Source organism: Chenopodium album, chromosome 27 (assembly GCF_948465745.1).
Source record: "Chenopodium album chromosome 27, dcCheAlbu1.1, whole genome shotgun sequence".
Classification (NCBI taxonomy): domain Eukaryota; kingdom Viridiplantae; phylum Streptophyta; class Magnoliopsida; order Caryophyllales; family Amaranthaceae; genus Chenopodium; species Chenopodium album.
The window spans coordinates 6,777,646-6,801,182 of NC_137860.1; the positions used below are offsets into that span (position 1 = coordinate 6,777,646).

The window sequence follows — 23,537 nt, forward strand, 5'->3', positions numbered from 1 at the left end:
AACAAGCCCTCTTTAGCGTTCGAGTTAATGTCCCTAAGGCCCTTTTTGGTTGAAGGGAATTGGCTAGAAAAGAAAAGAAAGGAAAAGGTTTTAGGGGTCGTTTAGTTGGGGGTATTCATCAAAGGTAATGAAAATCAACTACCCTCATTCCCTTTGTTGTTGTTTGTTAGACTATTTTTTCCATTCCCTTTACCCTCTCCATTCCCCCAAATCCCTCCATGGTCTGTTTGGTATCAAGGATTTCATTTGAAATTCCAATTTGGACCAAATAAGTTGTTTGGGTAATACAAAAATTTGAAATCCTAATTTGGGCCAAATCCAAGCCATTGAATAATTATATCCAAATTAATGAATTACAAATTCCATCTCATATGATGTCATTTTAAATTCTCACAAGTAAAAAAAAAAAAAAAAAAATTCCCCAATTTCTCTCTCCTTGGTCTTTTAACGTTTCCCTAATTTTTTTTCTCTCTCCTCTATTGAAGCAACTTCTTAGCTCTTTCTCCTCCATCAATGCACTCTGTATTCTCTACTAAAGATTCTATCCTCCATTAAAGCATCTAGTGTGCGTTCTCCTCCATCGAAAAGTTTCTAAGGTAGTATAATCAATATTCTGACCACCATTGATGTGTCAATTTGAATGCCAATTCCGAATTCGCTTGGTTTGGATGCCAATTTGGGTTGATTGATGTCATAATCTAAATAATGACTATTTCCCTCAAAAAAAAAATCTAAATAATGACTATAAATTTTGGTTGATTAATGCCGATTTCTCCCCTAATTGGGTCAACAATTTGGGGATTTGGATGAACATGAAGAGAGAGATTTGGATGAACGATTACATTTACTATTAAAAAAAAAAACACTACAAAATGTTAGTTGCAAGAATTGAGCTCTTGACCTCTTGTTCACTATCACATGACAAAAACCAACTCCTTTACCATAAAAATTATACAATATTTATCTTGAGCCAAGAGAGAGGTCATGGCCCACCCCATCCCCCCCTTGGTTCCGCCCCTGCCTATTTTATATGAATTTGAATATATTAACTCTCCAAAACAGTGGAGAGTCACAATAACAATGCAAGGTTTACAAAGGTATATAAATATATAATAAAGCAAGGGGAGTTACAAGAAGTTACTAAGGAATGTATTAATGCTAAGGGAGTTACAGAGGTATGCATAAAGAACATTCATAACTATATTTCAAAACAAAAGTAAAATTTTAAAGTGTTTTCACATTTCTAAATGAAGTAGTAGCCTCAAAACGAGGTATGCAACTAGCAATTCACTTCTCACTTCAAATTCATTGGCGCAAAATAAGACCACTTTACTGTTGAGAGGGTTCCATTTATATTAACATCCCTAACAAAAATTAGTAATAGGAAAGCAACTACATTGACGGAAAAGTTCTCATTTCCTTTTTTTTACACTTATAAAATGGAGCCTATTTTCCTACCAATGTGGATGATCTTAGGAAAATCGATAAACATTTACAAATGCATTTATGACTTTATGTTAGCCGTTTGAAATGACTAATTTAGTCCGGTTCATTTTACTGGTCCGAACTCGATTATGGTTACTCCGGACCTAACCCATTTAACAAGCCCTCTTTAGCGTTCGAGTCAATGTCCCTATACTCTCTAGTTTCCCGCCGCTTCTTGAAGTACACCTTTTCTTTCAAAGCATGAAAGCAGAGTGAACAATTGACTCCAAACACAAACACAAACACAAACCCAAAGAAAAACTAAGAAAATGCGACAGAAAGAGCTGAAATTCACCATTGCAATCGCAATCGCATGCATTTCCGCAATCTCTCTCTACTTTACTCTTGATCATCGCCGACGACGTCGTAGTAGCAGATTATCGTGCTATTTATCCTCTGAATTCAAGCCACAATCTTCTTTCAAGCGAGTTTTGGCTGATAATTCTTACTCTTCTTTCAAGCATCTTAAGGTTTCTGATTCTAGTAATGGTATGAACTTTAATAATTGATTGATATTGATGTTATATTATAATTATTCTTGCTGAAGTTTAGTATATGATTGTTCATGACATAATTTTTGATGCTTGAACTAAGTCCTGAATTAGCAAATATATATTATAATTAGATGATTTTAGTCCGAATTAAAATTAGATTGGAGCTAATTTACTTCCATTTTTTCAGAATTGTTATGATGATTTTACTGTTTATTAATTTAAACCCTAATTGATTGATTGATTTATTTTATACTTGAATAGTTCAACTGCAACTTTGATGGATCAAAGTCAATATGCATAGTTGAGCAAGGTGTCATTTGATGCCTACAATACAATGGATAATCGAGCACATGTTGTCGAATATTGCCAGATTGGAGTGTGAATGTCTAATGTTTTGGATGTTTGGAGAAATTAGACTAGGAGTCATGCAGTCTTTAAGTATTTGTTCAATTATTTAATTGGTTTGGCAACTAACAAACAATAACAGCAGAAAGAAAGATATTACCCTCGGCTTTTTTCCCCACCAAAAGCCCAAATACCATCGAGCTGACTTATCTTATCCTCCATGACATATTGAAATGTATGTCTGCATATGCATTTCATTTGATGAATCCAATTTGAAATGTCTAAACTGATGGTACTGAATAATGAATATGAACGAAGATGGAATTTTCTTCTCTCCTTTTCAAGGATGCATTAACAAATTCAGGCTGAATTTAGCTTTGCGATTTTGTTCCTCATTTCTGCAGCCGCTGAATCATCTAATGTGCACCCTTATGAAAGAGAGATTATGACGTTGTTGGAGAATACTCAAAATGATTATATCATTTTTGATGAGATATCAAAGACGGAAATGAGCAAGTCACATGTTTGGGTGGAGTCAGAGTCACAATTGCAAGAACTTGTTGATGTATTGAGTGAAGAAAAGTTATTTGCTGTGGACACAGAGCAGCACAGCCTACGATCATTTCTGGGTTTCACTGCTTTAATACAGGTAATATGTTAAGTTTTTCTCCCTTAATATCTATTCACCAAATATTTTTATATAGAAGATTAGGCTAGCTTGTTTTTGGTGAGGTATTGCCCTGCTGTCGCATTCTTCCCTTCCTAAGCCCGAGGAGAATGCCTCATTCCTGTTTGGAATTGAATGTGTTAATCTCACCATAAACCTATATGTCAAACAGATTTCAACTCAGAAGGAGGATTATCTTGTCGACACCATCGCTTTACATGACTCTATTCATATGCTGCAGTCTGTTTTCTCTGATCCTAATGTTGTCAAGGTAATAGCTACCATATGATAATCTTCAGGAAAATCTGAATGACTTATTTGTTTTTCCAAGATTTACTATCTTATAAAAAATAATTCCCAACATTAAACACTTTTGTATGACTTTTTATTTTCCAAATTATGCACATAGCTTGTTACTACCAAAATAATATAGAGAGGATTAGATATTTTGCTTCCTACATGAAGTATGAAGAAATGACCTTAATTACCAATTTCCATGAGTACGACCTCCCCTAGGTCACTCATTAAGGAGGTGTACATAATATTATTGACAATTTAGGAACCTACATTGATTCACAACTGGTCAAGAACTGTGGTAGAACAGGGTGGAATCGAGGCAACCCTGTTGGCTGTCGATACAAGACTAGTCTGGTAATAAATCAATTCAGACAGGGCGGACCTGTATTTTCTTGTCTGGTCTAGATTTTGAACATCCTCAGCTTTGTCGTTTTCAGCGTTTTTTTAATATTTGAATAATGTGATCATAATCATACTATCATACAGATTTCAGAATATATAGCAGAACGAATATACATTTGGTTTTTTAGAGACTTTTTCTTTGAGCAATAAGAACACATATAATACTCAAGAAATGCATCTGCTTATGGCTAGAATCGCCAATTCTTGGGCATTCTCTACTAACCACTAAGTTCTAATTGCATTCTTAATACAACATGATACACTGAGAGAAGAGGAGGCAATATAGTTGGCAAGTAGCTGCAAGCCTGCGAGCAGTGGCATTTATCGAAACCTGGTGCAAAAATTATAAATAAAGACCAAAATGGTTTTAAGTGGTCTGACCTAATTGGTTTGGTCTCTGGTCCGTTGCCTTAATCAAGAAGTGTTCACCATAGTGCTGGTATCTTGAATGGATTTACACCAAATCAATCATAGAAATTGTATTAGAACCAAATTACTGTCTCCAAACTCTCCATCTAGGTGGAAAAACATATTAGTCTTGAATGTAATTCAAACAATAAAACAACATTATTTCTTCAAAAAAATAAATAAATAAATAAAAATAAAACAACATTATTGATCACAATAACCAATTCCATTGGCTAAAATTTCCTATATTCATAGTCTTTTAGGAAAATAAAGAAAAATAGAGCCTTCTACTTAACTTTATTCAATTTGTTGTTGAGGAGACTATTCTATGACGATCAATCATATAAACTAGCAAAAGAAGTCCCTAAATTTCACCTAAACAACAGCCCAAAGTTATAACCTTCACATGTAATCAAGTATCTACGAAGTCATTAAAGGTTTCACCCATCCTCTGGGAGAATAATAGCAATCCATGGAAATAGCAAAATCAATCAATAAAATTTATGTTAGATACATGAACAAAACATCAATTGCATATTATTAAGATAAAAAAAATGAACAAGAGCACTTTCAACAAGAACTATCAATGGAGAAAGAAGAGACATACTATGGAATTTATTTTACTAGAGACTCAATCCTCAAGGAACAACCATAAAAGATATGAATTATAATCATCAAAATTGCAAATTGGAATCTACTTATTTTATAGCACGGCGTAGCAGTGGCTTTAGGGGTGGGAAACAATGTTAAGCCATTGTTTTTGCTAAAAGGCTAGTTAGTTGGTTAGACTTACAAGCGAATGACTTTTGAGTTCCTTTCTAACTTTTTAATCCACCATGCCATCAATAGTTTTCCAATGAACATCACCTTCCAATTAATCGGCCAACCTGAAAAAATGATTATGAGGAATGTCAATAAGGTTTTTGGTTGGCTTAGAAGAGGTAAGATAAGCCCTAAGGATTGTCCCTATTGTATGTATTGTTGCATACTCTTTTGGAAAACTTTTGGTTAGCCTAAAAGGAAGTAGGATAATGACTTACTACTAAGGATTACCCTTCTGATATGTACGATTGCAGACTTATTGTTAACGTTATCTTTTCTAGGTGACACAATTCTAAGGATTTATTTCTACACTTGGGCATTATTATTTCATCTTTTGTAATTTATTTAAGAAGTCTTAGTGGCTCTTGGTTCAACAAGAATTGAGTTGTGCTCTTTAAAAACCATGCATTGATTAGAGGATGATGGTGTTGTAGGCTAAGGTGGATGTGCTAATGATATTATGCCTTCCTCCCTCATCTGGAGGCAATGGTAATATACAACCCACAAATTTGGATTTTCCAACCTGATATTGAAAGAGTTCTGAAAGGTGAAAAGCCGCAAAAAGAGCCAATGGGTAGCTACGAGGGTGGAAACATTCCATTTGAGTAACATTTGGCAACATTGTAAGCTGGCTTTGTTAACAATAGTTATGCTTCATTTTAAAATGGTGTCAGTGTATGTAATTATGTATATAGAAATGCTTTTTTGTTTTAAATTAAAAGGAAAAAAAAGTAGTAGTGTGTCCTAAAAAAAAAGATGAAAATGAAAGGAAAAGGATGATGAATATAGTGAAACAATTGTAATCCACTGAAAGAGAAAATATGTTGATATATATAATAATTTTGTCTCTTAGTTGTGGAATAGAAGTTTTAAGTATGGCTGTAAACTTGTCAAGTGGATAGTTAAATGAAAATTTAATCAGTACTTGTGATTGAATGTAGTTGGTGTTCTATGATTGAAGTTGCTTCACTAGTTTAGGTTTTAATCACCACTTTCTTCTATGATTCTTACTTCCTCCGTCCCTTATATAGTGGCTTGTATTCCATTTTTAAGTAGCCAAAATTATTAGCCTATTTCTATTTAAAGAGTGTACTTTTTGACAAAATCACACTCTTTTTATGAGTTATCATCAATTTTCTGTTATTTTTTTGTACTTTTGACATCAGTTTCCAGCACTTTCTCTCATCCTCTCTTGAATAATTATCAACTACCTTTTCTTTCTCTCTTTTCTCTCTATCTCTTTCTAACCCCAAATGCATATTTGTACTCACAATAATTAGTTTTAAGAAATCTACATCTTTCTTAATTCCCGTGAAAAAAACCAAATAGGCCACTAAATAAGGGACGGAGCCCACAAAGGGAGTAATATTTTGGTCCCAAGTCTCATTACAACCCTATAAAGCCCTTATGGTTAGACTAAAGAGTGTGTATCTATCGGTGATTTGGTGGATAAAGTCACAATTCAAACTTATAGTGAAGAATTTCAAATGATGAGATGCTTTCTCTGGTCTCTACTCTGCAGTTTTAATTTTGTGGCTCATGTGTGAGAGTCTTGTGATGTCACCTTGTTGGACTGATTTGAGATTGATAGAAGATTAGAAGAGGGATGTTTTATCGGTCAAATCAACCTGAATATTGTTCTTATTGGCTTGCTAGGTCGAAGTTAGTCTCTTTCTATGCTCCTCCTTTAGCATCCATTTCACAGTCTTCTTTTGCAGCTTTGGAAAAATTTGAATCTTTGCAAGCCTAGCCTTTCTGAAAGACCTCTTTAAAACGTTCCCTCATTTTGGTTGTTTAGGGACAAATAGTTCGGTAACCTTGTGGTAATTTGATAAGTGGTCATTTTTACATCATTTTGAATGCACTTTAGTCCTCATCTTGACATGAATGAAGAGCATTTAGGCCCTGTTCACTCACCTTAAAAAAAAATATTCATTAAAATTAATTCCAATTTTTAATAATTTCAGTTGAATTAAAATAAGTTCAATTTAGTAAAAATTTTTAACATAGAAGAAAAAATATAATAGAGAATCAATAAAAATAATTTTAGTTTAGCAAAATTAATTTCAGCTCAGTGATGATAATGTCATTACTCATTACAGTAAAAATAATTTTAGTTCAGCAAAAATACAGTAAAAATAATTTCAGTTCAACAAAAATAAGGTGAAGTGAACAAGGTCTTAGTGCTAATTCTGCACTCAGAGGGTGTTTTATGATTTTGATGTACTTCAAGGGCAATTGGACATTCCTTGATCCCTTATTTTTGTTGATGTTGATTTGGACTTGAGCTTCGGAACATGTTTTGAAGTAACATGCAAAGAAACTATAGGTGGAAAGGCTCTAATCAGGTATGTGCAGAGTTGCAGACCTGATAGCTGTGAGACAGAAGCTACTGGTCCCTGGAATTCGGGGAGCACATCCGTTCTGATGTGAAAGACTTTGAACATCTGTTTATAATTTTAGCTAAAGGTTTAATAAACAGAAGTGAGTCTGACTTATGGTACTGGATTACACAAATGTAGACAACCAGAAGCGCATTTATTTCCTTTTTTCTTTCATTCTTTATGTTATAGGAGCTAAGTGAATCTGACTTATTGCTGAATGTAATGTGTTTGCTGTGGACTTATTTGCCTATCCCTCCAATAACTAGGTAGTTATACTCACAGAAATATACAGGTTTCAGTGGTCATTTTTCCTCAATTGCAGGTGTTTCACGGTGCAGACAATGATGTGCTTTGGCTGCAAAGAGACTTCCACATTTATGTGGTTAACATGTTCGATACTGCAAAGGTCTTTGTCCTTTTCCTTATCACATTGTCAATTAAAGGTCAATTGGTTGTAAAAGTTAATAAATGCAGAATAAATAAACCTCATGTGCATTATCTTTAAAAAGTCTAATGGTTGAAAGGAATAATGAAGTGTACAATTAGTGATCCTATTGAAAATCTCATAAGATAATTCATTAGAATATCTGTTATTCCAGTACTATTGCAAGGTCTGTTGTAGCATAAACTTGGTTTATTAAAGTGTTATACTGTACTATTTTATTGTAGATTATCAATCATGTTTGGGTTCTTGTTTTTTAAGATGCATGGCATGACTCCTCTACCTTATTTTTGTGCAGGCATGTGAAATTCTATCTAAACCACATAAATCTCTGGCATACTTACTTGAGACCTATTGTGGTGTTACCACAAACAAATTATTACAGGTAGGGTCATATCATTTCATTGTTCAGGCTTACATTTTGCTTTTAAATAATATGATTGTCTTTGTATTACCTATTGATTTTGCAAGAATTGTGCAAAGAAGATAAGGAACTGACATTTATGTTCAGAAAGTTGGAATTACAAATTTGCATACTGATGGCATAGGTAGTCTGAAGTAGAACCCCTCTTTCAGGGTTGCACTTGTCTCCATTAGTTTGTTTTTATTAGTTTTCTGTCTTTCTGATTCACTGTAATAGACTCAAGGTAGGTTGCAAAAAAAACAATTAGATTAAAATGTAAAGATTGAAGCTTTGATTTATATTAACAAACGATTTCACAAGATAGTGGCTTTAGGCTGGAATTCTCCACCAGTGACTTTAGGTCACAACTCTCCTAAGGATTTACCACCCCCCCCCCCCCTATTTATAATAAAATTAAAGACTATTAACCTAAAATACAAGACTATCTGTAGTGCCACTCCTTAGGTTAGTTTATTACATACACAAAAGTGGAATATGAACTTTGGTGATTTTTCCTCAGTTTTTCCAAGGTGAAACTTAAGTGTTTGCATCTATGAGGTGGGAACAAATCAATAAAGTGTATTTAGTTTTTCAAACTGTATAGTAAGTTCTTATTATGTAGGGTAAGATAATTAGTTTAAAGACTATAAATTTACTTGGTGGATTATCAAAGATAACAAAATTTCATGTCTAGAAAGGGATGGTGTCCTAGCAATTGCCTTGCAGAAGGGTGCTTTCGAAATATTTCAATTTCAGCTTGAGCTGTGTTAGTAGACTAGTAGGGAATTTAAGACTGTAATTAGTACATGCACATCTTGAATAATGCAGATAATGAATTGTTGAATATTTTTTCAATAAGGCAGAGCAGATTAAGATACTAAGCTTAAAATGATCTCTGATATTGTTGCTAGGTCCCCGGCTAATTTTTAATATTGAATAGTTGCCAAAGCAGAAGATCCAATATACTGGTGTTTATGGTAAACTGCAATTCTATGTAAGTGGCATATGGATTCCTAATATTTGGAATATATAATACTTGTAATAATAAGCTTATCATGAAAGGCATAACCATAAGCCTATAATTGTAGATTTGAAAGTATTAATGTTAGTAATTTAGTATATTACACACAGACCTATTAGATTCTTCATAATCTGTTTGAAATTTCTTTATCATTTCTCATTCTTTTCCACATACCCCTAAGGAGAGAGGATCAAAGGGGAAGATCTTAATATAGAGTAACTATTGATGTGATGTTGCCACTTTGTCTAGCGCGAAGATTGGAGACAGCGCCCTCTTCCTGAAGACATGGTGGAGTATGCCCGATTAGATGCACATTTTCTTCTTTATATAGCACGATGCTTGATCAAGGAGCTTGAAGCAAAAGATAAAGGTATAAGTCTACTATTTATTTTAAAGTTGTTGGGGTTTTATAATAGATGCAGTAGAACAAAAGAGATACTAAATGATTAAAAACTCAATATGAGAAAATCCTTCTACATTTATCACGGATGAATACTCTGCATAATGCATACTACGTATGATGTTTTCCCCTTATTTAAAGATTAAAAAACGTTATTAGGAAACTAAAAACAAAATCATCCTTTGTACAGAGTGATTGAAAGCTCATGACGATTCAGAGATTTATCTAGGAATAGGAGGTGGAGGAAAGAATTCTTCCAGATGATAAACTCATCAACTCAAGCTGAATACTGCAATATTATTATTTTTAAGTGTTAACATAGAATTACTTTCACTTAGTTGAAAGAAAACTCTCCAAGTCTGAAGAGAGATGATTTACTTGGGCAAGTAGTTTTACATGGGGAAATTCCATTGCCTTGAACACTAAAAACATTCTTGCAAAAAAAAATAAAATAAAATAAAATAAAATAAAAAATAAAAAAATCTTACCCATCTCTATGAATTGATCCAAACAAGGATATTACAAGATTTACGAATTACACGCATAATTTTTTTTTTTTTTTTTTAACGAGTGGTATCCTATTCTCTTCACCCTATATCTACGTAACTTAAACTTGTATTAGTTTTACCGGAATTAAAATATTTTCTGTTGAGCTTGGTTTAGATTTATTGATTAGAAATCTTACTTTTATTGATTCAATATATTATAGTATTACTCCCTTTTCACCCTATATCTACATAACTTAAACTTATATTAGTTTACTAGAATTATATTATTTTTTGTTGAACTTGGTTTAGATCTATCGATTAGAAATCTTACTTTTATTGATTCAGTATGTTATAGTATTACTCCCGTTATTATTTTTTGTTCTACCCACTTCTCATTATAGTCCACTTTTTATCGTTCTATTCACTTTGTTTTATTCTATTTTAGGCTTATCCCCTTTTCCATCTTACCCCTTTTACTCCATAATAAATACTTCTTTCCACACACTATATCTTACTTAATCACTCTTTTCTTACATCTAGCGACCTTTATGAACTTTCGCTCACTTAATCCTACTCTATCTTACACCCACTCACATTTTTCAATATTCAAATTGCGTATCCATAGACTCAGTCGAACATAAAAGAACGGAGGTAGTGTATTCCTGGGTGGTAGAACACAAAAAAAAATCCTTAATTTTATTTTGTTTGACTTGTTTATAATTAATATAATTTTTTAAAGGTGAATAGAACAGGGCCTAAGTTTCTTAAATAAGGTGAAGAGAAAATAGCCTAAGTATAGATATATTCGTCATGTAAGAAAAAGTACTTTGGTAGCTTTGTTTATATGCATTATCAGCCTTGAATGTTCTAGATTAGAATTTGTTCATCATATTCTTCATAGAAAAAAATATCAACAGATACCAGTCAACCAAAAGATTCAACACCTCAGGATGTCAGGTTCCAATTCCTCCCCGAGTCTATACGCAGGTCAAATACGATTAGTTTGCAACTGTTTTGCAAAGAGTCTGATTCTTTTCCTGGAGAATCTGTAGCATCATCAATAATTTCTCGTTATTTGAATAATCAAGGACTTTCTGTCTCTGAAATTTCAGGACCACAGGTACACAAGTTATATATTTGTTATCATGTAGCTATTCTGCCTGAAATATTATATTGCTATTCTGATGCTTTTACCAGGTCCAGAATCACATAAGAAAACTTTGCGCCTGGAGAGACTTAATGGTTAGTAATTAAGTTTTGACACTTACGATTCCTTTTAAATTTATGCATGAACCATCCATTCGATCGTTGTTTATCAAGTGGGTAACTTCTCTTAGATGTAGGCAGTTTGGCACATCCAATCAAAAACATGTTCATGCCTACATCCAATATTACATTTAATTGCACAATGTGCACTGTTAAACACAAATTAACATTATTTTTTCAAATTAGTTTTCACAACTGTATTCTTCAAGGTTGGCCCATGTATCCTTAGACACAAAAAAAGTGCTTTGTTCAATTCTTATTTGGGAGAGTTTTATTTTTATTTATTTATTTTGTTCCATTCTTGTTTGGGAGAGTGGTTATTTTATTTTTATTTTTTCCCTTTCATTTTTTAAAAATATTTTTTCTTGATTATTTCAGAATTCAGATAGTAAATTTTCAAAGGGAGTCCCTACTCTGCATCTAATTAATGCTTGAGAATCGAAAAGCTCTTAGACTGAGATTACATCGATCACTCGATTAGGTAACTCTGTCAAGAAATTAGGTTTTTAACTCTGTCAAGAAATTAGGTTTTTACATTGAATCGCCATAATGTTATAAATTAAAACTATTAGTGGATTTAATTTACGTTTCTTCGGCTTAGTTATGTACAGTCCAAAAGTAGTGTAACCAAGGTGTTGTGGTTTATCTTTCATGTGATAACTTAAATGAGGCTATAGTGAAAGGAAGATCTAGAAATCTGTTTATTGCGAATGAATAAGTGAGCTACAAAGAGCTGTGCCAAGGAATTTTGGGAATTGTATTTTCGTAAATGGTCAAAGCTAGCATGGGTTTGAGGAAATAAGTACAAGAATGGTTAAATGGAAGAGTTTACAATGGAAGCATTAATGAGGGCTTCCTCTGATCACTGTGTTTGTGCTGAAAAAAGGACATTTAAAGGTGGCCTTTAACTTAGGAGCCACCTGAAGACTATAGCCCTAAATTCTGGACATCCATAGGGATATTGCTTCTTGGCAAACTGTGATTGGCTGATTTTTAAAACAATCAAAAGCTTGCATCCATGGTGTTAACACTAAGGTGCAATATTTTGGTTGGGTTGTATTGTAAAGAATATTCAATTGACTGAACTGAAATTGTCTGCATCAACAAGGAGTATGTCAAAACCCACGACCTTGGTTGAGCCAAATGTTCCAATCTTATATCACCCCGTGTTGAACGTTAAATTCCTTGTGTCACTCAAAAGTTACTTTTGTAGATATAGTGAAAGATACCCCATGTCTCACCAGTCACCATTAGTGACTATAATGCTTTACTATTCTATTTTAACTACTCAAATAGTGTACAACTACTATCAAATCTCAAAAAGACTTCGAAATTAAACTTGCATTGTGAAAACCGTGACATGGTTTGTGATCGACAAATCATAATTGCACTTGCAACACCGCGATCGCAATGAAAACCATATTTCTGAACCATGAGTCATGTAACCTGATGGTAATTGCAACGTTCTCTGTTAATTCAATAACACTAGATTTTGGACCATTGAGAATTGTTGAATTAAAATAAAGTAACTTCATGTATAGTATGTGGTGCACAAACCTTACTTGTAGAGCTCTTTCTAGTTATAGGATTAGGTTTTGCTGTTAAAATTTGTCATAGAATGAGATTATGTAACTTCAGAAATATCAACTTTCTCTGTTTTTTCAGTAGACCTCTGTTCTATAGTCCGAGTGAAGAAGAATAGGGAATACTTTGGGCATTAACCTCTGATGTGTATTGTAACCCCTTCTTTAGTCAAATTTTTAGAAAAATCACAATCTTGAAATAAAGATCCAACCTTGAAAGAAATCTTTAAGATTGAATAAAAACAAACCGATATTTCTCCTCACAGGAATACTCTTGAAACTAATGATTCGAATCCCCAAATTAATTAACCCACTCCTGGACGCTAATTATTGTGAGATTAAACTCTTAGCCTACTCCTAGACACTAAGTGTTTAATGTTCTAATCTTTAACCAACTGTCCAACTCCTTGAATTGTTAACTAGCAAAAACGTTTAAGCAAAAAGCTAAACAATGAACTTTTATTCAACTGAATTTTTTGTGTATTTGTTATATGTTTTACAAAGCCACGAAAATCCCCTATTTATAGACGAAAAACCAACTAATTCCTAGCCTTTAGCTCCAAGTAACCTAAATTGAATAGGAAAACTAGTTCTACTTAGATTAGGAAACTAGTAGTAAGACTAGTTTAACTTAGTCTATAATTCCTAAAACAAATCCTAATCAACTAAGGAAATTTATTAAACTAAAATAACAGAAATGAAAAGGAATCCTAAGTGCTTAAACCAAGAAACGCCCTTTCAAATGAAAGATAAAAACTTGCAAGCAAAAACTCTAGAAAAAACTAAGTAAGAAAAATCATCCATTTCTTCCCGAAGTCGGAAAGTGTTACACACGCCACCACGGAGGGGCACACGCCTGACCACCATCAGCCGGAGCTAAGGAGTCGGCGCGTGGGGTCTGGTTCAGCGCGTGGCAACCAGAGTCGTCACCGGAAGTCAAACATGACATTTCTTCATCTTTTTAAATCATGCTTCCTTCTTTATCTATTAAGCAATTGAACTTCTCCTTGCTTCTTTCCTTGTTTGGGCAGCCTCTACTGGAGTTATTAAGACCTTCTAAAAGTGTGTTAACTCCTTCAAAAGAATAAGCCTCTTGATTCACATCAACCTCTGACTAAATCAATACCAACATAACCTTGAGACAAAGATACCTTATTAAGAGACATTAATATATCTCTAGATGCCTGTGGGCTGTCGAAAAGGTGATGAAATCTATGTTTCTTCACTATGAAGTTGCATCGCGTTGTTTGTCTTGAGTTTGAGTCTTGTACAACCTCTGTACTGTTATGAGTAACTTGGAAAATTATTGTGTGCTTTTTTTAATTGAATGAGAAAATTAGCTTGGTGTAGTGTTCTCTTACAGTTTTACCTTAAGTTGCTTTTTACATCAATATTGTCAATTGGGCTGTTCAGTGATTTTTAATTCTTAATTTCAGGCTCGTGTTCATGATGAAAGCTTGAGATATGTATTATCAGACCAGGCTATTGTTGCTCTTGCGGAAAAGAATCCAGAATCTGAAACACAAATCTACACCGTCATTTCTGCAGCTGATGAAGATATTGATTCACACCCATCCTCATCCAGCATAATATCACCTTCTCCTGTCATCTACAGTCATTGGGATGATGTCCATGGCTTGTTGAAAGAAGAACAAAGCAACTCTGTTGATATTTTGAGAAGGCTTCTTCATAAGCACCTTGGTCCAAATGGGAGTTGCTCGCTGTCTACTTACAACTACAATCTTCTCTTTGGTTCCAACCTGAAACTTGAAAATGGGTCAATATCGACGAAAAATGGGGTGAGAAATGGAAAGCTAGTTACACGCAAGGCTTCAAGAGAGCTCTTTGTTCAAAAATTCTCATGCAAAGCTCCAGTTTATCATAACTGTAGGATATATGCTAGTGACGGCCGGTTGCTATGTTATTGTGATCACAAAAAGCTTGAATGGTTGGTCGTGATTAAATATGTTTGGCTACATCTACCATTCTATTTGATACTAATAATATTGTATCTATAGGTACCTTAGCCGCAACTTAGCAAAACTTATGGATGACAACCCTCAAGCTATCATGCTTTTGTTTGAACCCAAGGGACGCCCAGAAGATGAAGACAATGACTTCTACATCCAAAGTAAAAGAAACTTGTGTGTTAGCTGTGGTGAGAACAAACATTATTTAAGGTATCGGATAATACCTTCTTGCTACAGAATGCATTTTCCTGAGCACCTTAAAAGTCACCGTTCTCATGATATAGTCCTGCTGTGTGTTGATTGCCACGAAGTTGCTCATGCCGCAGCTGAAAAGTATAAAAAACTTGTTGCTGCTGAATATCGTATTCCACTTTATGTGACAAAAGTGGTAGATTCAGGACAACTGCAGCATACTGAGACACCTGAACTGCAAGATCAGGAAGTAGGTGTTTCACCCTTGCAACTGCGAACAGCAGCTATGGCGCTTCTGAGGCATGGAACAAGGATGCCATCCAAACGTCACGAGGAACTGGTGAAGGTGTGGAACTTTTTTCATTTTTATTTTTAATTTTTTTTTTTTTTTTGCATGGAAGCATAAAAGTAAGTCAATGGTGTTTTATCATTGTGAGTTGGATCTTCATTATTTTGTCCTGGTCAGCTGGTGGCATCTTCCAGGTTTAAATTTTTTTTTATTTCTATCAGTTGATGTTACATCTATGGATATAAGACTATAAGTTGCAAACTTTCTTGTTTAATATTGGGATGTTGAGTGTTGACTGCTTTGTCCACTTTTTCATGCATGCTTGTGAATGTAGATTGGCTAGAAAATTAACTCTTTTCTTTTTTTTTTGAAAGAAGTCCTTAAGGACTCTATATTTCATTAATTAAAGCCATACGGCATCTACAACTGACATTTAACGCTAAACTTACTTTTTGTGTGCACTGGGTTAGAAGGTTGTAGCGCTGCTATTATTAATTCATTGCTTGAGGTGATTGCATTGTTAGATATAGAATTCAAAATCTGAGATTGAAGAACAAGGTAGATTACATGTAGTATGCCATTTATACTCCCCAACGGTCAATCGGTCATGTGGGAATGATATGAAGAACTTCTATACCAAAATTTATTTTTCTAGTGGATAAATAAGATAGGAATTAAAATCAAGTAACCTCCAATATTATGGATCCTAATCATTCTTTACATACCCCAGAGGCCCAGCAACAAATATCATAACACATATTATCATGCTTTTTACTCACGGTTTTGCTAGCAAAGGTTATCCACAGTTTTTCTGTCACCTGCCTTCATTTTTCTACTTTCCTTGTCTGTGTATCTACACTATTATGGTAGAACAATATAACGTACTATATACTCAAATTATCTCCTTGTACTGCACTTATTTATTAATAATCTGTGTCGCAACTTTTGTATCTGATGTGTTTTCTTTTCTTGTTATTTCTCAATTTCCTTTGATGGGTAGCCCAAGTTTGCTTATATGCCCAGCGTTCAATCTTCAGCCATTATGTATAAAAAGTAATATTACGATTCTGAATGTGCATACTACGTTAGTTTGCAAAACAAATTGAATTATACTGTATTATGTTATGTGAACTCCAGAGCAAAGCATTTTCTGCTTAATAGCGTGATACAAGATTTTGTTTTTCTGATAATGTCTCATTTACCTGGTATCTACAAAGGTTGTCCGGACTTATTATGGAGGTAGGGAGATATCACATGAAGACCTTGAGGCAGCTTTACATGTTGGCATGAGTCCTAATGAAAGGAGAAAATTTGCGAAAAAAAGAGGGGCTTCCTATAAGCATTCCTTGGCAGAAAATTTTTCAGGTGAGGTACCTGGGAACAATTCTGCTGACATGCTTCAATCGAGCAACCATTATTCATTAGTAACTAGTAAGCCCAGTGGATCACTGGATGCAACAGATCAAGCATCGCATTTGCAGCTAGTCAACAAACCTGAAACAAATGTAAAGACACCCTCGTTTTCTGTGAAAGACATCAGTGGGGATGCTTTTACTGTGAATGGTGTACTTATGACTTCAGCCGACAGTGGAACCTCTGATGACAAAGATGTGATGCTTTTGGATACTGAAAATACCTGTGAGACTAGAAATCCTCAGCAAGCAATTGTTGATGGTAGAAAGTGTAAGTCAAAGGTTTCATTATTAGGACATGGGCCTCATGGGAAAAAAGTTGTGGATTATTTGCTCAAAAACCATGGAGAGGATGGGATTCATGTATTTTGTCAAAGGTGGCGACAAGTCTTTATTGACGCTCTCCATCCCCGTTATCTTCCTGGCGGATGGGATGTGAAGCACAGGTATGTTGTTCTACATCATGCTTATCATTTTATTTAGTGCTTCTCTTGTGTCCTCCCACTTCCCACTTCTCCAACCCCTCACTTCTCTTATACTAATGGACTTGCATATGCATAGACGGCATATATAGTGTACAAAGGCTGTTTGTCAGTGAAATTTTGAATTTTAAATTATCGCTTTGTCGGGCCCTGTATTACTAGTTTTTCTGATTCCATACTATGCTCCTGTATCCTGTCTGTTGTTTTCATTGGAGTACAATTTGGAAGTAAACCGCCTATCTATATCTGTGACATACAACTCATAAGCATATTGACCATTAGCACCCATCTAATCTCCTAGATGCTTACATATGATGTATGAATTGAGAGATGTAAAAGATGTCATCAAAGTATATCTTGAAATGTTGTAAGTTCTGAGCGAGGCACTTTTGGCTGGTTGTTCATGTTGCATAGGCTGCATGAGTTTGCTGGCTACATACTTTTCCTCTAGCAGGTTGATATGTCTTGGATTGAGTATTGAACTTAATGTTTTTACATGTATAGTCTTGCAAAGTTGAGATTTTTGGATTGGCTTTTTCTCCTTGGTGCTCTAAATATACTGTGAAAATGGCTTGATTTGTCAAAGGGTTAACCCTGTCAATTTCTTAGAAATATAGGCTGAATTATACTACAGATTACGTATGCAGATTAGCTCATCATTTTGGGAAGAAAAATAATAAAGTATTCAATTGCGACAGCACTTGATAATTATGAAACAGGTCTCTTAACATTTAGGTTAATGTAATAATGATAGGATAAAGAAGTCATTTCAAAGACCTCGACTTCGCAAGATTATCCACATAAAAATAATAAGCCCAACAAAAAAAATATTCCAAAATGTACAAACTTGCTGGAGGGAAAATCACATAGCTGGCAAACTCTTCTATATAGATCCATCAGCATTTTCTTTGTGTCTGCATTTGATTCTACTCGTCTTATTGATCTGCATTGATGTTATGTAACTTCTTGGTATTTGCTTTTCTTTTTAAGTAAAATTCCTATATAGCTGCTTTTTATTAGGGTCATTCATGTATGAGATTTGGAATTTATTTAGAAGTCTGTCTAGTATGGTCGAAGTTAAGGTTCTTTAATGCATGTTATTATGTTGCATGCTGGTGGAAAATTTCCGTTGTTATAATGCTGCTTTCCTAAAACTTTTACACATTTCTCGAAAGTTAAGATTATAAGTGAATTGAACTTGAAAAAAAAAATTATCTAATATTGTAAATATGAAAATTGTTCAATGGGTGGTGGTCTTGTTGCATCCTGCTGGCAAATGAAGATGAAATGTGTAGAATACTTGGTTGGTATTTCTCTAGGACTTCTCTGAAATTAAAATTGTTGGTTTGCTTATTTATGTTCTATTTTGGGATTGAAATCTATTGATATACATATTCATGCTGACTTAGAAGCTATCTAGACTATGTTAACGCTTGTTCTGATATTTCTGTTAGAGTTATTGAATTCCTTTACCAGTTTTGTTCTTTCGATTGTTAATTCTATGAGGTTCTGAAGTGGCGGAGCTATTAAGGGGCCTGGGTGGTACTGGCCCCGCCATTTTTTAAAATTTTTAAAAATTTTATTAAGCTAAGACCTAAATTTATAGGTGATGTAAATTTATAGGTTAAATACAATTTAATGCAATAAATAACATCAAATTAGCTTTGTCATAGTGATAATGTATTGAATTTGTGTCAAAAGTTTTGGGTTCAAGTCTTTATACAATTCTTTTATTTATTTTTTTAATTTAGTGCCCCACCACCTTAAATATTCTACATCCGCCATCAGAACTTTTGATACTGATTTATGTGTTTTTAATTCCAGTGGAAAGAGAGGTTTTGGAGAATTCAGCGTTTATAATCCTGGGAAGAAGGATAGTAATACCATCGCGGAGTAGCAAGTTTTGCTGATTAGCTGCTTGATATGATACATTAATCAGATGGTTTTCCCGGAATCAAAATTTTCACCATACAATCTATCCTTGATAGTTTTGATCCTTTCACGTTCTTGTATGGCTTGTTTGGGAATTGACATTTGTTATCAGATTGATACAGGTACCTAAACTGAAGTTTTGTACTTCCCTCCATTCCCTTTTGTTTTTGACGTTTGGAATTATGCGCGGTTATTAAAAAATTGTGTAAAGTAGAGGAATATTGGAATAATTTAATGATTGAAAGTACCATTTTACTTTGGAAAAGAATATTGTACATGTGAGGTGAAGAAAGTAAGAAGGAAAAAGAAGAGAGAGGAGAGAGAAAGTAATAATGAGTATTAGAAAACCATTAAAATAGAACTAAAAGTACAAATGCACGTGGCAAAGTAAGAATATTTGAGTATTTAAATCGTAAAGTAAGAGTAATTTTGTCTAAAATTTATGACTATAAAAGGAAAAATACTAAATGTAAAGAATAAAAAGGAAAACCTAAAATGAAAACGTAAAGAACAAAAAGGAACGAAGGGAGTAATAGATAAAAACCATTTAGTTTGTTTTTATTTATATATTTATTTATTTATTTTAGGAAAAAAAACCTTTTAATTTGTTGGACCATATGATAAGGTAGACTGATTGCAAAATTATGAAGAGACCTCAAAACGAAAGTTCTCCGTAATACATAACTTGCTTTCCCTTAATATGAAAATTGCATAGTACACTAGGTTGTACCATGCTCATGGTACACCTGGTGTTAAATGATGCGTTTTTAACATGTCATTTGCAAGCTGTCATTTTGTTATTTTTTTTTTTTAAAAAAAAAAAAAAAATCTCTTCCACAATTCATGGGATTCAATGTGATATTTTCTATTTTTACATAACTTTCAAAATTAAATTTCACCATATTTCAATTTCAAATTAAGATAGAACAAAATTTATAAAGAATTTTGTAGAGAGAAACTACCGAGCAAATTATGACATTGTAATCGATGGGTCAGAAAAGGTAATTTGATTTTATATGTTATGATTTTAATTTCAGGATTTGGCTTATTAGTTTGATTATATTTCGTTATTATTTTGCACGATTATTGTAAAATATCATTGTTTTTTCGCAAAATTGGCCTCAACACTCTGAATTATGGCGTAAGTGCACTCAGCACCCTGAACTAAGCGGCATAGCCAAAACACCCTGAAGTATTAGCTTGGGTGCACATAGCACCATAAATGAAAATTTCCAGCCTTTTTTTTTTCCTTTACAATTTTGATATTTATGAATTTGAGATCCATATGACAAAGGTTGAAGATGATGTTTATTTATTTTGTCTAAGGTTGAAGATGAAGTTTTTTATATTTTGTCAAATGTTGAAGATGGTGTTCTTTATAAATTGTACTTATGTTCATTATTATAATTACTGAAGAATTATATGAATGTTCTTTATTTTTATTCTTTATGTTCTTTGATTTATTCTGTATGTTCTTTGAATTATTATAATATTTTTTAAAATAATATATCATTTATTAATTTTTTATATATTTTTTAATATTAATTATCACTAACTACATATATATTTTTTTTTAAAATCAGGATCGTGAAGGTTAGGGATGGCAGTGGATCTGGACCCAACCCGAATCCGTGGATCCAAATCCGTTTTTCACGGATATGAGTCTTCAAATTTTGGACATGACGGATCCGGGTCGGATCCGGATCCTGCTGAAAAAACCGATCTGGGTGCAGGTCTAACTCTTGGACCTGGACACAGATCTGTTTACCCATTTTATTTATACAGTAACTAAATTGGCCCAGCCCATACAATGCTACACCCTCTAAGAAACCAAAGCAAAATATTTTATCTCTCATTACAAACCCTAACTTTCTCTCTCTAATCTCCAACTCTCTACCCCAAAGTCCCTGACTCCTCAATTCGACGGTGAAACGACAGTATACCGAGGAGGCGAGTACTAGCACTGAGGACCTTTCCAACCGCGAGCCAACCTCCGTTCGGATTAGTAAGTCCCTTGACTCCCTTCTCTTTCCTTGTTATTTACCTTTTTACGAGCAAATAAGGTAGTAATTTATTTTAATTTTTGATTCTTCAGTACTAGTTTTTTTCGTTAATTTGTACAATTGTATTGTGAATTTGTAAAGTTAGGTAGCTATTCATTTTAGGAGCAAATAACGAATGTATAGCATTAAGGCTGTGATTTTGATTTTAAATGTAATTTGGGTTTACTTGTTTCAGTCATTTGTACAGTTGTATTGTGAAGTTAATTTCATTTTTTCTTCTTTTTATGTGCAGGACCCGTTTTAGACCTGGAGCCGGACCTGGATCCATTGGATCTAGATCTGGGTCTTCATTTTCCAGACCCGACGGATCGCGGGGGGATTTGGATCCAATGTTGAAAAACAGATCTGGATCCGGGTCCATTCAGACTCGATCCAGATCCGACCCGTTGCCATCCCTAGTGAAGGTTGATGACGATTTTCTTTTGAGATCTCCTCTATTGGTGATAATTTTTCAGATCTAAAGAACATCCGTAATATTATTAAAAATCATGATAATATTATGTCATGAACATAGCTTATATATATACCTACCACGATCCAAAGACAAAATTCAAAGAATATTTCTCAATAAGCAATGAACATTATGTGACGATAAAAGTACATTGCAATTACAATAAAAGAACAGAGACATTTAAAATAAACTATGAAAAAATCTAATAAAAATTATTATATGATATAATTATGGACATAAGGAAAAAGATATAGTTTAAAAAAAAATTGTACACTGCAAACAACTATAAAGTACATCATGTTTTCTAATAGAGAACATTATTGAATCACATATTGAACATCACATAAAATTTATATATAAAAAAAAAATGTGAAAACTAGAATTTTGAAAATGAAAATTATAAATTTAAAATTTGAAATTTAAAAGCGAAATCTTAAGTTATTTTTAGGTGAAATACTTTTAGAGAATAAAAATAGATTTTTTTTTTTATAAAGAACATTATGTAGTCATATAAAGAACCTCATAAAAAGTACACAGAACAATCATTAAAATAAATATTATAATTAAATATTTTTTAAAATTAGTGAAAAAATATGAAAAGAATATTTTTTTTATAAAAAGGGAACGAAATATAGTATATTGGATAATAAGATTTTAAAAATGAAATTAAAATTTTCTTTAAAAAAAAAATGAAATTAAAATTTTTAAAATTTGAAATTCAAAACAACTGTGTTTTAATTCAGGTGTACCATGCACGTAAGAACCACACATTGCCTTAATAATGCTCCCAAAAATGGTAAATCCATAAATACAACCACACTTCTAAAATTTCCCATTATACTGTCCACATCATCATCTAAGTATTAATTCAATTTTTTTTATCTGGTTCAACCCAATACCGCCATTTCAGTTAGCGGTTTCCAAATGGAAAAAACCGCTAATTATACGTTAAATTAAAAAAAATGGAAATAAGCTATCAAATCTACAATAATCATTCTTTAAAAAAAATCGACAATAGGGGGAAATTCAGAAGAGCATACTGAAATTAAGCTATGATTATTTATACTCCCAATTAAATTAAACTAAAAGAAAACTACAAAAATCAAATCTTAGCTATGATTGATTATATTCCAAACTAAATCAAATTAAAAAAATCAAATCTTATTTTTGTTAGATCTTACATACTATAATTATAAAAAATCACATTATACATTATTAACCAAATGGCGGAAGTTTGTGACGCTGAGGCAACGGTACAGCTACGGTGGTGATGGCACAACGATGGTGGTGATAGACTGATAGCGGCAGGAGTCCATATAGTGTTTAAAATTTTAAGGTTGAGAGAGAGAATTGCAAGATAATCAATTTCCCAAACTTAATTCATCTATGCCCAAATTGAATCAAAATCCCACCAACCAACAGGTTTTAAGGATGATAATAAACAATAAATGATGAAATTGGAAGAATGGGTGCATGAGAGAAGTTTGAGTGATATAAAGTTTGAGCAAGGTTTAGCAATGGAGAATGGATCTTTGGTTTGAAAGCCAAGAGAGAGAAAAAAGATGTGGCCTTTTTTATTTTTATTTTTTTAATGTACCTGCTATAATTATTATAAGGTGGAAATCTAAACCGCTATTTGAAGTAGCGGTTTGTGATAAAACCAGACAAAAAAATTTAATTAGCTAAACTGCTGACGTGGACAGTATATTTGGAATTTATAAAAAAGTGATTGTATTTATGGAATTGCAATTTTTTAGAGCATTATTAAGGGAAAGCACTCCTTTTTTTCTTTAGCATTTTTTTCCCTTTTTTTATTATTATTATTTTATTTTTTATAGT

The 23,537-nt window shown here is 33.2% G+C and overlaps 1 protein-coding gene across 1 annotated transcript; it reads left to right on the forward strand.

The window, feature by feature from the left end:
• Positions 1-1,695: 1,695 nt before the first annotated feature.
• LOC145620195 (protein RRP6-like 3) lies at positions 1,696-19,393 on the forward strand. Its single transcript, XM_081674824.1, has 12 exons — positions 1,696-1,974; positions 2,729-2,973; positions 3,164-3,262; positions 7,627-7,710; positions 8,045-8,131; positions 9,420-9,540; positions 10,976-11,178; positions 11,256-11,300; positions 14,344-14,855; positions 14,926-15,415; positions 16,576-17,216; positions 19,077-19,393. The coding sequence occupies exons 1-12, from the start codon at positions 1,755-1,757 to the stop codon at positions 19,147-19,149; spliced, it is 2,820 nt and encodes a 939-aa protein (XP_081530950.1). The 5' UTR covers positions 1,696-1,754; the 3' UTR covers positions 19,150-19,393.
• The last annotated feature ends 4,144 nt before the right edge of the window (positions 19,394-23,537 follow it).

What these genes read in the sequence shown, in the direction of transcription:
- LOC145620195 (XM_081674824.1), top strand. Translation starts at nt 1,755, where the DNA reads ATGCGACAGAAAGAGCTGAAATTCACCATTGCAATCGCAATCGCATGC. An exon ending in ACATGTTCGATACTGCAAAG is followed by an intron (nt 7,711 to 8,044) that starts GTCTTTGTCCTT and finishes ATTTTTGTGCAG; the next exon opens with GCATGTGAAATTCTATCTAA. An exon ending in CCACAAACAAATTATTACAG is followed by an intron (nt 8,132 to 9,419) that starts GTAGGGTCATAT and finishes CACTTTGTCTAG; the next exon opens with CGCGAAGATTGGAGACAGCG.